Below are 13,035 nucleotides of genomic sequence, written 5' to 3'. Positions count from 1 at the left end.
TTTTCAAGATTGCTTTGACTATTCAAAGTCTTTTGTGGTTCCATACAAGTTTTAGGATTATTTGTTCTAGTTCTATGAAAATGCTGTTGGTATGTTGATAGGGATTGCATTAAGTCTGTAGATTTCTTTGTGTAGTATAGACAATTTAACAATATTTGTTCTTCCAGTGCATGGGCATGGAATGTCTTTTGATTTCTTTGTGTTGTCTTTAATTTCTTTCATCAATGTTTTATAGTTTTCAGAGTACGGGTCTTTCACCTCTTTGGTTAAGTTTATTCCTAGGTATTTTATTATTTTTGGTGCATTTGTAAACAGGATTGTTTTCTTTCTAAAAAAATTTTTTTTAATGTTTTTATTTTTGAGAGAGAGGTAGAGCACGAGTGGGGGAGGGACAGAGAGAGAGGGAGACACAGAATCTGAAGCAGGCTCTAGGCTCTGAGCTGTCAGCACAGAGCCCAATTTGGGGCTCGAACCCATGAACCATGAGACCATGACCTGAGCTGAAGTTGGACGCTTAACCGTCTGAGCTACCCAGGTGCCCCTAAACGTGATTGTTTTCTTAATTTCTCTTTCTGCTGCTTCATTATTAGTGTATGGAGATGCACCAGATTTCTGAATATTGATTTTATATCCTGTGACTTTACTGAATTCATTTATTAGTTATGGTAGGTTTTTTTTTTGTGGCATCTTTAGGGTTTCCTGTGTATAGTATCATGTCGTCTGCAAATAGTAAAAGTTTTACTTCTTCCTTGCTAATTTGGATGCCTTTTATTTCTTTTTGTGGTCTGATTACTATGGCTAGGACTGTGTTGAATAAAAGCGGTGGGAATGGACATCCTTGTCTTGTTCCTGACCTTAGAGGAAAAGCTCTCAGTTTTTTCCTATTGAGTATGATGTTTGCTGTGGATTTTCATATTATGGAGGCTGAGGTGAAGGTCAGTTTTAAAACATTGGTTTAATCGACTCAGTGTTTACCTAGCAAAAGCATGGCTCAAGAGCGCCTTGGATAAATCTGTTTAATTAGTAAAGCTAAAGAGTTTTGTTTCCCCAGATTGGCATGTCTTTGATGACAAGCAAATCTGCACAAGAACCTAATTAATATATTTTTCTATGTTGATTTTCTATTTTGGCAGGAACTTGATGTCAAAATAGCAATTAAGTCATGTCGTGTAGAACTAAGTACCAAAAACAGAGAACGGTGGTGCCATGAAATCCAGATCATGAAGAAGTAAGTGTATTTGATGACTTATATTTCCCTAGTTCTGCAGCCTAGCCAGATGTCATCATAGGGAAGGAGGGTAGAAATACATTCTTCTCAGGATCTTTTGGGGAACATATTTTTTTTCTTTCTTATCAAATATATATGTTCTATTTCAAATAATAACATCACATTATGATTAAGTAGGTTTAGTTTTAAAAGTCAGCTAGATATTATCAGACTCCGTTCTCTGAGAGCAGAATCTTTTTGTTTTGAATATTGGGCAGTGTTCATCTATTATACTTTCTAGTTAAATATAATTAGTACTCTCTTTACTTTTGTTGAATAGTGTATCTATTGCTTTGTACACAATTACCCCAAAACTTAGTGGCTTAAAATGACAAACATTGGGGTGCCTGGGTGGTTCAGTTAGTCATGATCTCGTGGTTCATGAGTTTGAGCCCCACATCAGGCTCTGTGTTGACAGCTCAAAGCCTGGAGCCTACTTCAGATTCTGTGTCTCCGTCTCTTTCTGCCACTCCCCTGCTTGCACTCTGTCTCTCTCTCTGTATCCCTCTCTCAAACATAAGCATTAAAATTTTTTTTTAATATAAATTGAGGCACATTAAAAGTAAAAAAAAAATGACAGACATTTAGGGGTGCCTGACTGGCTCCATTGGAAGAGCATGTGACTCATGATATTGGGGTCATGAGTTCAAGCCCCACATTGGGTGTAGAGATTACTTAAATAAATTTAAAAAAAAGACAAACATTTAGTGTCTCACAGTTTCTGTGGTTTAGGAATTTGTGAGTGACTTAGCTTAGTGGTTCTCAGAACATCCCTCCTGAAAAATCCCAAAAGGTTGACTGGAGCTGCAGTCATCCAAAGGCTTGAGTGGGGCTGGAGTATCCACTTCCAAGCTAATTTATACGGCTGTTGACTAGAGGTATCAGTTGCTCATCATATGGGCTCTGTGTAGTGAAGCTTGGATATTTTCATGACATGGCAGCTAGTTTTCCCCAAAGTGAGTGATCTGAGAGAGAGAGCAAGGTGAAAGCAGACATCTTTTATGATCTTTCCTCAGAAGTAATATCTTTTCTACAACATTCTGTTTGTTAGAAATGAGTCACCAAGTACATACAGCCTACACTCAAGGGAAGGAGAAGAATTAAGCTCTTAAAGGAAGAAGTGGGCATGTTTAAAACCTGCACAAGTAGTGTGTTAAGCACTTTACAAATAATCCTTCCATTTGTCACAGATACCCTGTGTGTTTAGGTATTATCCTGATTTTATAGATGAGGAGGTTGAAGCTCATAGAGTCATACGACTGGTAGCTAATGAAGTCTAGATTTGAAATAAGTACTTTCTGACTCCAGTGTCTTTTCTCAGTTCACTGAAATGGCACTCAAACTTGGCTATCTGGCAGAATGACCAGGAAACTTTGCTAACAATATAAATTCTCAGGCTCTACACATGGAGAGTCTGTTTCCCTAGGTCCCTAGGAGCTGGTAATGTATTCCAGTTTTGAGATCCATTGCATGATGATGATGCTGATGATGCTGATAATACCTGGGATGATATATTGTTAAGTTAAAAAAAAAAGGTGTTAGAAAACAGTATATAGTGAGATTTAACATTTATTTTAAAATGTGTTTATGTACAGATTGAAACTAGAAGGAAACATGCCATAATTTTAATATCCACCCCAGCGTGACATTGTAAGTGATTATGAGAGAACCAGTATGATACAGGCTTTGGAGCCATACTACCAGATTCGAATCCTTACTTGACCACCTCCTTTCTGTGTGATCCTATATTACTTAGCCAGTTTGTGCTTCAGTTTTCTCCTGTGTGATGAGACTATTAATAAATCTACCTATAGTAGAATTATTTTGATAAGTAGATGAGTTAATATATGTAAAGTGGGTAATGGCATTATTTATTATAAATAATGCCAGCCTTTCTTCCCCTCACTGCCCCCCAATTAACTACCATTTCAAATCCAATCCCTTTTCATTGGAAAAAAAATTTTTTTTTAATTTTTTTTTTTTTAACGTTTTATTTTATTTTTGAGACAGAGAGAGACAGAGTATGAACAGGGGAGGGGCAGAGAGAGAGGGAGACACAGAATCCGAAGTGGGCTCCTGGCTCTGAGCTGTCAGCACAGAGCCCGACACGGGGCTCGAACCCACGGACCGTGAGATCATGGCCCGAGCCGAAGTCGGACGCTCAACCGACTGAGCCACCCAGGCGCCCCTGGAAAAAATTTTTTAATTTTAACATTTTCTCCTTCTTGTTAGGTTGAACCATGCCAACGTTGTAAAGGCCTGTGATGTACCTGAGGAGTTGAATTTTTTAATTAATGATGTTCCTCTTCTAGCAATGGAATACTGTTCTGGCGGAGATCTCCGGAAGGTAGTGTGGATGTTTTAAGATGATGAGTTAGTAAATCATGAACCTTAGCAATGTTTGAATCATATTTAATATGATAATCTAGAATAAGGTCAGTAAACTGTGGCCTGTTACCTGTACTTATGGCTGCTTTCTTACTATACCATCAGAGTTGAGCAGTTGTGACAGAGACTGTGTGGCCTGTAAAGCCTAAAGTATTTACTGTATGGCCCTATACTGGGAACATTTGTGTCTTTTTGTAGGTGGTGGTGTTTGCAGGATGGGACTGGATTGATGGTGTTAGACCAAAATATCAATGTCTAAGGTGTTTATAAAGAAGTTGTTTTCAAAAACAAACAAACAAGTTGTTTTTTCTATTGCAAATCTTTCTCATCTCATTTTAAGTTTTTTTTTTTTTTCAACGTTTATTTATTTTTGGGACAGAGAGAGACAGAGCATGAACGGGGGAGGGGCAGAGAGAGAGGGAGACACAGAATCGGAAACAGGCTCCAGGCTCTGAGCCATCAGCCCAGAGCCCGATGCGGGGCTCGAACTCCCGGACCGCGAGATCGTGACCTGGCTGAAGTCGGACGCTTAACCGACTGCGCCACCCAGGCGCCCCTCTCATCTCATTTTAAATATGCCCTATGGCTACTTTTGTATATGTGAGGTTTTGTCCAGCCTTTTTCAGTTTCAGAGACTTTCCTCCTTTATCTTTATTTATGTAAGTCTTAACATAAAGTCCTCAGTATGGTTTTGGTAGTTTTCCCCCTCTTATATTTTCTTAATTATAACTTCTTATTTGAATATTCTATTAAAGTATAGTGATTAATGTATTGCTACTACTGACAAGCTATATTGACATTATACATTTTTAGACTTCTTTTTTTTTTTTTTTCTTAAGCTACTCAACAAACCAGAAAATTGCTGTGGGCTTAAAGAAAGCCAGATACTTTCTTTACTGAGTGATATAGGTATGTAATCAGTTTGAAAATACCATCATAATTTAATTTGGTTTATAAAAGTTTCTACATATTGAGAATTAAGGAGAATCTTTGATGTACTGCACAAAGCCTACATTTTTACAATCTATAAGAAATTAGAAAAATTTAACTGTTGCTGCTGATACTAAAACTAGGATATTTAATTTTTTGTTTTTTGCTAGGAGTCCATTTTTGACTAATAGATGTTCCAATTGCAGATAAAAAAAAATAGTGTGCAATGACCTTATTCAATTTTACTCTCCCTTCCTATGTGCTTAACATAGTAATTTTATTTACCAATGGCATTGCATCTCATGGTCATAGGTTTTCAAGTCAACTTAGGATGAAATTTCTTTTTAATCAGAATTACTCCTGAAAAATCCCTAAAATTATCTGCACTTAGGCCCATGGAATAAGCTCAGAAGCCAAGGATATGTTTCCCTGTATATTTTGATTTTGCCTCTTTTCCTAGGTCATGGAGACCAAGTCTAGTTGAAGAGGGTGATTTAGGTGGGAAGGAAAACTAGAGGGATTTTCTCAATTGATCAATAAGGATTTTCTCAATTCCTTGTTCCATTTTTTAATGTTCATTCTCATAAAGGAACATATATATAATTCTGCAGTATTGTATAATGTTCTTGGATTTTCTGCAGAGAGAATCTTAACTGCTATAATATCATTAATCATATAGTTATGATGGTCTGTGTAAATTTGAACATCAGATGGGTGCCTGGCTGGCTCAGTCAGAGGAACATATGACTCTTGATCTCAGAGTCATGAATTTGAGCCCTATGTTGGATGTAGAGATTACTTAAATAAAAAGAAAAAAAAAAAAACTTCAAAAAGTTTGATTGTCAGAGCAGATCTGTACAAAATGTGAGTTTATTTATCTATCTATCTATCTATTTATTTATTGAGAGAGAGAGAAAGAGAGAGAGCGTGCTCGTGAGTAGGGAAGAGTCAGACGGAGAGGGAGGGGGAAAGAGAATCTTAAGCAGGCTCCACACCCAACATGGAGCCCAAGGCGGGGCTCCATCTCATGACTGTGAGATCATGACCTGACTGAAATCAAGAGTTGGACACTTAACCGACTGAGCCACCCAGGCTCCCTGAGATGAATTTATTTTTAATTCAGTGTTTCTGTTACCTCAAAATACATTTTAAATTTTGTTTAGGGTCTGGGATCCGATATTTGCATGAAAACAAAATCATACATCGTGATCTAAAACCTGAAAACATAGTTCTTCAGGATGTTGGTGGAAAGGTAGGTGAAACCTGAAGAAATATTACATGCCATTTGAATACAGTCTCCTTGGTGTAATTAGTGTTTGAAGTTTGTGCCCTTCCACAGCATTTTATACTTTTTCTATCCCAGGCCTTACAACACTGAACTGTGGTTTTGTGTTTAGTTGTTTGTCTCCTCTGCTAACACAGGGGCTTCATTAGAGACAGAACACCTATCTTGCTCACTTCTGTTTTCTAACAGAGTATCTAGTAGAGATAACAGATAGTGAGTAAAAATAATTTGTTAATCCCTTACATAGAACATCCAGCACCCACACATACATCCTAGATTTACTTTAAGGGGGAAAAAATATGTCTACTTAACTGCATTTCTTACTTAAGAAAGAATAAATTCATTCTCCTCCCCCAAACGTCCTAAGTTCTATATTTAAGTAAAATTCAAAACCTTGATTTTTCAGATTCTTAAATGGGTCATCATGAGAAGACCCAGAAATTGTGAATTGACTTCTGGAATACTTGTATTTATCAGAATAATTTGAATAGTTTTTTTGCAGCTAGCACCCAGGTTCCATACTAATAAAGATGTAAAGCCAAGAGTCTGAACCTTGAATTGGATTGTGTGGTCTTTAGTGAATGATACGTGGTGGTCAGTTGGAGGTGATGAAATCTTACTGGCGCTTCTTCTTTTAGGAGCCTTTCGTGTATGCTTGGCAACCAACCATTTCTGCTTTCTTTGTATCTAAAGACTTCAGGATATTCTGGAAGTTAGATAGGTCTTTACTCATTCAGTGGTATGGTGCTTTTTCAAGTTTGGAAGTCATCCTTACCTTTGCCTTGTGGGTTAATGGATCAAGTTTATTTTGAATATACCAAAATAAAAATTAATAGCCAGTCTATACTTAATTTTTACCATGTATCAGGCACTGTGTTAAATTCTTCTTTTTTTATTATTTCATTGAATCCTAATAACAATTCTGGTGAAGTAAGGATTGTTAGTAATACCATTATTTGGGAAACTAAATACAATGAGAGAAGTTAAGTAACTTGATCAAGATCACATAAGTGGTGGAGCTCAGGCTTGAAATATGTTTGTCATATTCCAGAGCCCAAGCTCTTTCTCACCACCCTCTCCAGAGCCTTATAAGGACACTGTTGCCTTTCCCTTTCAAATTTCTCAGTCATTTAATACTTATTATATTGCAGATTATGCATAAAATAATTGATCTGGGATATGCCAAAGATGTTGATCAAGGAAGTCTGTGTACGTCTTTTGTGGGAACACTGCAATATCTGGTGAGACATGTATTGTTTCTTTGAATTTAAGTGTACAGGATTCATGTTCTTACTTCTGAAGGTCATGAATATAGTAGGTCAAAAATAAAGTAGCTTTTGTCTTATAGTATTGACACTTAAAGCTTTTTTTTTTTTTTTTTTCCTTTTCAAGGCCCCAGAGCTCTTTGAGAACAAGCCTTATACAGCTACTGTTGATTATTGGAGCTTTGGGACCATGGTGTTTGAATGTATTGCTGGATATAGGCCCTTTTTGCATCATCTGCAGCCATTTACCTGGTAAGAAATGGGAGAGAACTTTGGTGTGCTTAATGGGAATGGAAATTTTAAGTTACATGCTTTTTCTTCTTCCATCCCTCTTTATATGGTGTAATTACCTTTTAAATACATAATTGAATAAAACTACATGGCAAAAAATCTTAGAATGTTTGTGAGAATCAGGTTGTCAATGAGGTAACTTGTATTATAGGCATGAGAAGATTAAGAAGAAGGATCCAAAGTGTATATTTGCATGTGAAGAGATGACAGGAGAAGTTCGGTTTAGTAGCCATTTACCTCAACCAAATAGCCTTTGTAGGTAAGTATATTGTAGTTGAGGAAGTTCACCTCTTGGTTCTTTGGGTTATAAAGGAACAGTAGAGTTGTTGTCTGTTTCAAGTAGTATTGTGCAGTAGAACTTTCTGTGATGATGAAAGTTTTATATCCGTGATAGCCAAATGAGGCTATAGAGCACTTGAAAGCTTGTAGTGTGATAGAAGAACTTAATTTTAAATTTTATTTCATTTTAATTAACATAAGTATAAGTGCAAATAGCCACTTGTGACTAGAGGCTACCATATTGGACGGCACAGGTCTAGTGGAAACAAGAACTCCTGCTTTAAGAAGACTTTTGGGATACTGAAGTAAATGGGTTCCTTGGAAAATTGAACTGGGCTCATCTAGTGAAGTTGCTAGTACTTACATATGTAGGTTTGGGGTTGTTTTTTATGGAAAAAAAAGTTTGTCATTTCATGAATTACTTGAAAGTAAGATACAAAATGGCACAGATGAGTCATGAGAAAGGACATGGGAAACCTATAAAATTACTTTTTTTAGAATACTAAAGGAAAATTGGAACATAAAGGTTTTCACCCTATTTTTTGTATACTTTCTAGTTTAATAGTAGAGCCCATGGAAAACTGGCTTCAGTTGATGCTGAATTGGGATCCTCAGCAAAGAGGAGGACCTGTTGATCTCACTTTGAAGCAGCCAAGATGTTTTCTATTAATGGATCACATTCTGAATTTGAAGGTTAGTTTGAATGTGGTCTACTTCCTAAGACTTGCATTGAAGTTAACAAATTTATCTGGAAATAAGCATAAATATATTTTGGTAATCTTTTCCTGATGCTTATTTGAAAAGAAAATGATATTCTTAGAGCTGATCTGCTTTTATTTCTTTAGTAAGCCTTCTCAGTTTTACTTCTTTTTTTAAAAAAATGTTTATTTAGTTATTTTAGAGAGAGAAAGAGCAAGAGAACATGAGCGGGGGAGGGACAGAGAGAGAGGGAAAGAGAATCCCAAGCAGGCTGCATGTTGCCAGTGCAGAGCCCAACATGGAGGTCAAACTCAGGAACTGTGAGATCATGACCTGAGCTGAAATCAAGAGTCGGACGCTTAACCGACTGAGCCACCCAGGCGCCCCTTCTCAGTTTTACTTCTTTTTTTTTTTTTTTTAATGTTTATTTATTTTTGACAGAGACTTAGAGACAGAGCACAAGTGGGGGAGGGGCAGAGAGCGATGGAGTCACAGAATCTGAAACAGGCTCCAGGCTTTGAGCTGTCAGCACAGCTGACGCGGGGCTTGAACTCCCAAACCGTGAGATCATGACCTGAGCCAAAGTCAGACGCTTAACTGACTGAGCCACCCAGGCACCCCTTAGTTTTACTTCTAAGTGGTCTTTGTTGATTACTCTTAAAAAACATCTTTTGGATTTTCCCCTTCCTCGTATTGGTGCCATTGGATCTCATTCATTTAAGTATAATGTTAGGGGATTTGGTTTGGTGAGGAAATGTCCTGTCTGGCTTTCATGCCTCTATACCTCCTCCCCATCCTACAATCCATGCAGCATGAACTTCCCATCTCATCTTCTGAAAATACTTTTTTATTCTCCTGTCTAAGAATCCAACGTATTTCTTCTTCTTGCCTGCCAAGTCAAGTCTAAACTGATCTCCCTGGCTTTTGGAGCTTTGCTCATGCAATTCCATCCAACCAAGTGCTTGCCCCAGACCTGCTTCTCTTACCCTTTACTTCACTTGTCACTGCTCCTTATGCCATGAAGCACATTATCCATTTTTGTGCTCTGATAGATGCTGTCCTCTGCCCAGAATGATCTCTGTCTCTGTATCTCCTCAGCTGCACTGGCACATATTCGACTCTCCTTTTCTCTGATTGATCTCTGTCACATAGTTTGTCATATAATCATATTTACTATATTTTCTAATTGTACTCATGTCTCTCCATATAGGTTATCTTCTTCTTTAATGCTGGGATGGTTCTTACTACTTTTATTAACACTTGCTCACCCTACTACCACTCTACCCCAGTGTTCTGTACAAAGCAGGGCATGTACCAGGTTCTCAGTAAATATTCATTGATAGGAATGAGAGGCTCTATTATGCTGTATACCCAGAAATGATTTTCATATGCAGGCTTTCCATAGCTATTTGACTGAGTAGTACTAGATAGAGTTTCTAAAATTGGAAACATGAAGGGGCAGAATCTGTGGTGAGGGCTTGGCTGTGAGCGATCAAGGCCATCCTGCAGGTGGAAGGAGGCCAGTTGGGCATGGGGCTAAATTTTATTTTTTGAAAAATTGAAATGAGAAATTATAATGTGTAAGGTTTTACTGTAATCTTGGCATACTTTATTAAATAGGAACTTGGGGCTCTGTCGATGTCATTCTTGGCTAACACTGAAAAGTTACCTGCCTTCTTGATTTGGCTTTCTTTTATTGTGCCAAGGAGTGAATCATTCCTCAGTGTGTTAGCCCAGCAGGATTTGATAACACCTTTTAGTTCTTTGTTGCCCCTGAAAATTTTTATCTTTTATCCCAGATTTTTTCAGATTTGTCATGGTAATCATAGCATCATTTCCACTCTGTGGAGTCTGTGAGCGAGCATCTGCTTGTTATAGAGCATAGGGAAAGAGTCCTCTTTGTATGTCTTCTGGTCTGTAGACTTCAGTTTGTAGAACCACTATTTACCTATCTGTGAATCTGGGCAAATATTTATTTATTGTATTTTATTTATAGCCCAGGTACAGTAATATCTTATTCAAAGGCTCACTATTGTGAGGTTGTACAGGATAAGGTATGTGTAGGATACTATTAATTAATTCAGAGATATTTCCTAGACATGATAATAGGACTGAATTTTGAAAGATAAGTAAGGGTTAATTGGGGTGCCTGGATGGCTCAGTCAGTTGAACACCTGGCTCTTGATTTCAGCTTAGGTCATGATCCTGGGGTCATGGGATCAAGCCCCACATTGGGCTCCATGCTGGACATGGAGCCTGCTTGAGATTCTCTCTCTCACCCTCTGCCCCTTACGCACCTTGTGCATTCTCTCTCAAAAGAAAAAAAAAAAAAAAAAAAGATAAGAGGAGAATTAACAGGGGGAAAGATAGGCAGGGGAATACCATGAACACAGAAGCATGTACTGCAAAAATAGTTTGCTATTGGAGAACATTTTCTAAGGTGTTACATTGTTCAAAGAAGGAATGATGTGTGTTTGGTTTTCACTTAAAAAAAGAAAAGAAATCAAAACAGTTACTGGAATACTTCTTTCTTTTAAAAAATTCAGAGAGTCTGATTGCATGGTTTTCTAACTATATATTATGAAAAATTCTAAATATATAGGAAAGTTGAAAAAAATATACTGAACTTGCCACTGAAGGTAATGGTAAAACAGAAGTATTTAATTATTCCTTCTTTGCCTCCTCTTTTATGCCCCTAAGTGTAACTATACCCTAAATGTCTCTCTCTCCTAATTTTTTTCTTTTTCCATATTACTTTTTCTTCCTTTTCTTTAGTAATTTCTTTAGTTGTATAACTTTAACTATAAACTGAATATGGATCACTTCCAAATTTATTTCCTCAGTTGTGACTTTTCTGTAGTGTTTAATCACTGCTCTATAACTATCCTCGGTGGTCCCACGGGCACTCAAGACTTAATTTATTAAAAACTGAACACATTTGCTCCATTAAATCTCCTATAGCTTTTCCTATGCCTCTTGTACTATCACCTTTTTAGTTACCTAGGTGGGGTGGCTTGTCTGACTGTTCCTTCTCTTCCAATTACATATCCAATTATTTTGTCAGATTTATCCTTTGGATGTTTTGTTTTGTTTTGTTTTGTTTTAATTTTTTTTTTTTCAACGTTTATTCATTTTTGGGACAGAGAGAGACAGAGCATGAACGGGGGAGGGGCAGAGAGAGAGGGAGACACAGAATCGGAAACAGGCTCCAGGCTCCGAGCCATCAGCCCAGAGCCCGACGCGGGGCTCGAACTCCCGGACCGCGAGATCGTGACCTGGCTGAAGTCGGACGCTTAACCGACTGCGCCACCCAGGCGCCCCTATCCTTTGGATGTTTTAACAATTCTGAGCTTGTCAGATTCTCAATTTAGAAAGCCTTCCATAGTTCCTCTTTGCTTATTGAATAAAGTCCAAACCCTTACATTGATGTTCAGAATCTGCCTTGGTCTCCTTGTAGCCTTATCTCCTATAATAAGGGGCATCATTTTAGGTACGTTTGAACTGGGTTGTTTATATTCTTTGGTTATGGTCATCTCTTTCTACCCCTCTGCCTACCTTGTTTTCTACCTAGAAGAACCTTTCTTCTTTCAATCTTTTCTTGTTCTAATTTTCTATCCTTTCCAAAGTATAGCTCATAATTGCCTCCTTTAGAAAGCATCCCTTTCCTCACACCAAGCAAACTCCTTTGGAATCTGTACAATACTTTACATTATTTTGGTACATATAGCATTTGACTTGTATTTTAGTTCTCTTAGTGTTTCTTACTATCTTCTATTTGGCCATTATCCTGTGGAGTCAATGTAAGGCACTGGAGAAACATAGGTATTAACTTTGTATGGCTTATCTAAGGATAGTAGAAGGAAGAGAACTTAAAATCATGTTGTCTTCAAAAGACTTCTCAGGGCTCTGGTTTCTCTCTTTGCCTAAATGGAAATTAGAAGATCTAATCAACAGGATGTCATGTGAAAACACTTAACTCTGTGGTCGGCATCTATTAGGGACTTCATAAATGGGAGTATTTCCTTCCAGATCTATAATAGGTTTCTGAGAATAAATAAATATTGCCTTTCTAAATTAGGGCTTTTATTTCTAGATTCTGTACATGCCTATAGTTTCTAAGCTTTATTCTTTGGAACTAACATCTGTTACAGAAAAGTAAACTCTACTCTTCATTTTTCAGAATGTTATTTTGTAATTATGGAAGGAGATCTCACTTTGGAAAATGATTAAGCCTTGTTTAGTGCAAAGATAATACCTTTTGCTCATATTCCCTTTAGTATCTAGCACTGAATCTTTTATGTAGTAAATGATCAATAATCATTGTTTTTCTTATTTATACAGATAGTACACATTCTAAATATGACTTCTGCAAAGATAATTTCTTTTCTGTTACCACCTGATGAAAGTCTTCACTCACTGCAGTCTCGTATTGAGCGCGAAACTGGAATAAGTACTGGTTCTCAAGAGCTTCTTTCGGAGACGGGAATTTCTCTGGATCCTCGGAAACCAGCCTCTCAATGTGTTCTAGATGGAGTTGTAAGAGAATTCTAATATACCTAGAAGTATAAGAAGTCTGTTAGCATAGAGGGATTGAATGCCCTGCATTTTTCTGATGCATACTTGGAATCCCC

At 37.3% G+C, this 13,035-nt stretch overlaps 1 protein-coding gene across 8 annotated transcripts in view; it reads left to right on the top strand.

Annotated features, from left to right (window-relative positions):
* Positions 1 to 13,035, top strand: part of CHUK (component of inhibitor of nuclear factor kappa B kinase complex) — a 42,188-nt gene that overhangs the window by 6,181 nt on the left and 22,972 nt on the right. For 7 of the 8 annotated variants that reach the window (XR_005793610.1, XR_005793609.1, XM_040486150.1 and 4 more), the window contains exons 2-10: positions 1,134 to 1,228; positions 3,500 to 3,614; positions 4,495 to 4,564; positions 5,749 to 5,837; positions 7,022 to 7,111; positions 7,263 to 7,387; positions 7,578 to 7,685; positions 8,263 to 8,398; positions 12,746 to 12,940. Coding sequence is in view for 6 of the 8 variants with exons in the window: in XM_040486150.1 (XP_040342084.1) it covers positions 1,134 to 1,228; positions 3,500 to 3,614; positions 4,495 to 4,564; positions 5,749 to 5,837; positions 7,022 to 7,111; positions 7,263 to 7,387; positions 7,578 to 7,685; positions 8,263 to 8,398; positions 12,746 to 12,940 (1,023 nt within the window). In the remaining 2 variants the exon portion in view is untranslated. The remainder of the gene's footprint in view (positions 1 to 1,133; positions 1,229 to 3,499; positions 3,615 to 4,494; positions 4,565 to 5,748; positions 5,838 to 7,021; positions 7,112 to 7,262; positions 7,388 to 7,577; positions 7,686 to 8,262; positions 8,399 to 12,745; positions 12,941 to 13,035) is intronic. The other variant, XM_040486152.1, reaches the window with a different exon arrangement.

Source organism: Herpailurus yagouaroundi, unplaced genomic scaffold (genome assembly GCF_014898765.1).
Source record: "Herpailurus yagouaroundi ecotype Mexico unplaced genomic scaffold, PumYag 163, whole genome shotgun sequence".
In the NCBI taxonomy this organism is placed as follows: domain Eukaryota; kingdom Metazoa; phylum Chordata; class Mammalia; order Carnivora; family Felidae; genus Herpailurus; species Herpailurus yagouaroundi.
Note: the sequence above shows the minus strand (reverse complement) of the source record. Positions and strands in the feature narration are given on the sequence as shown.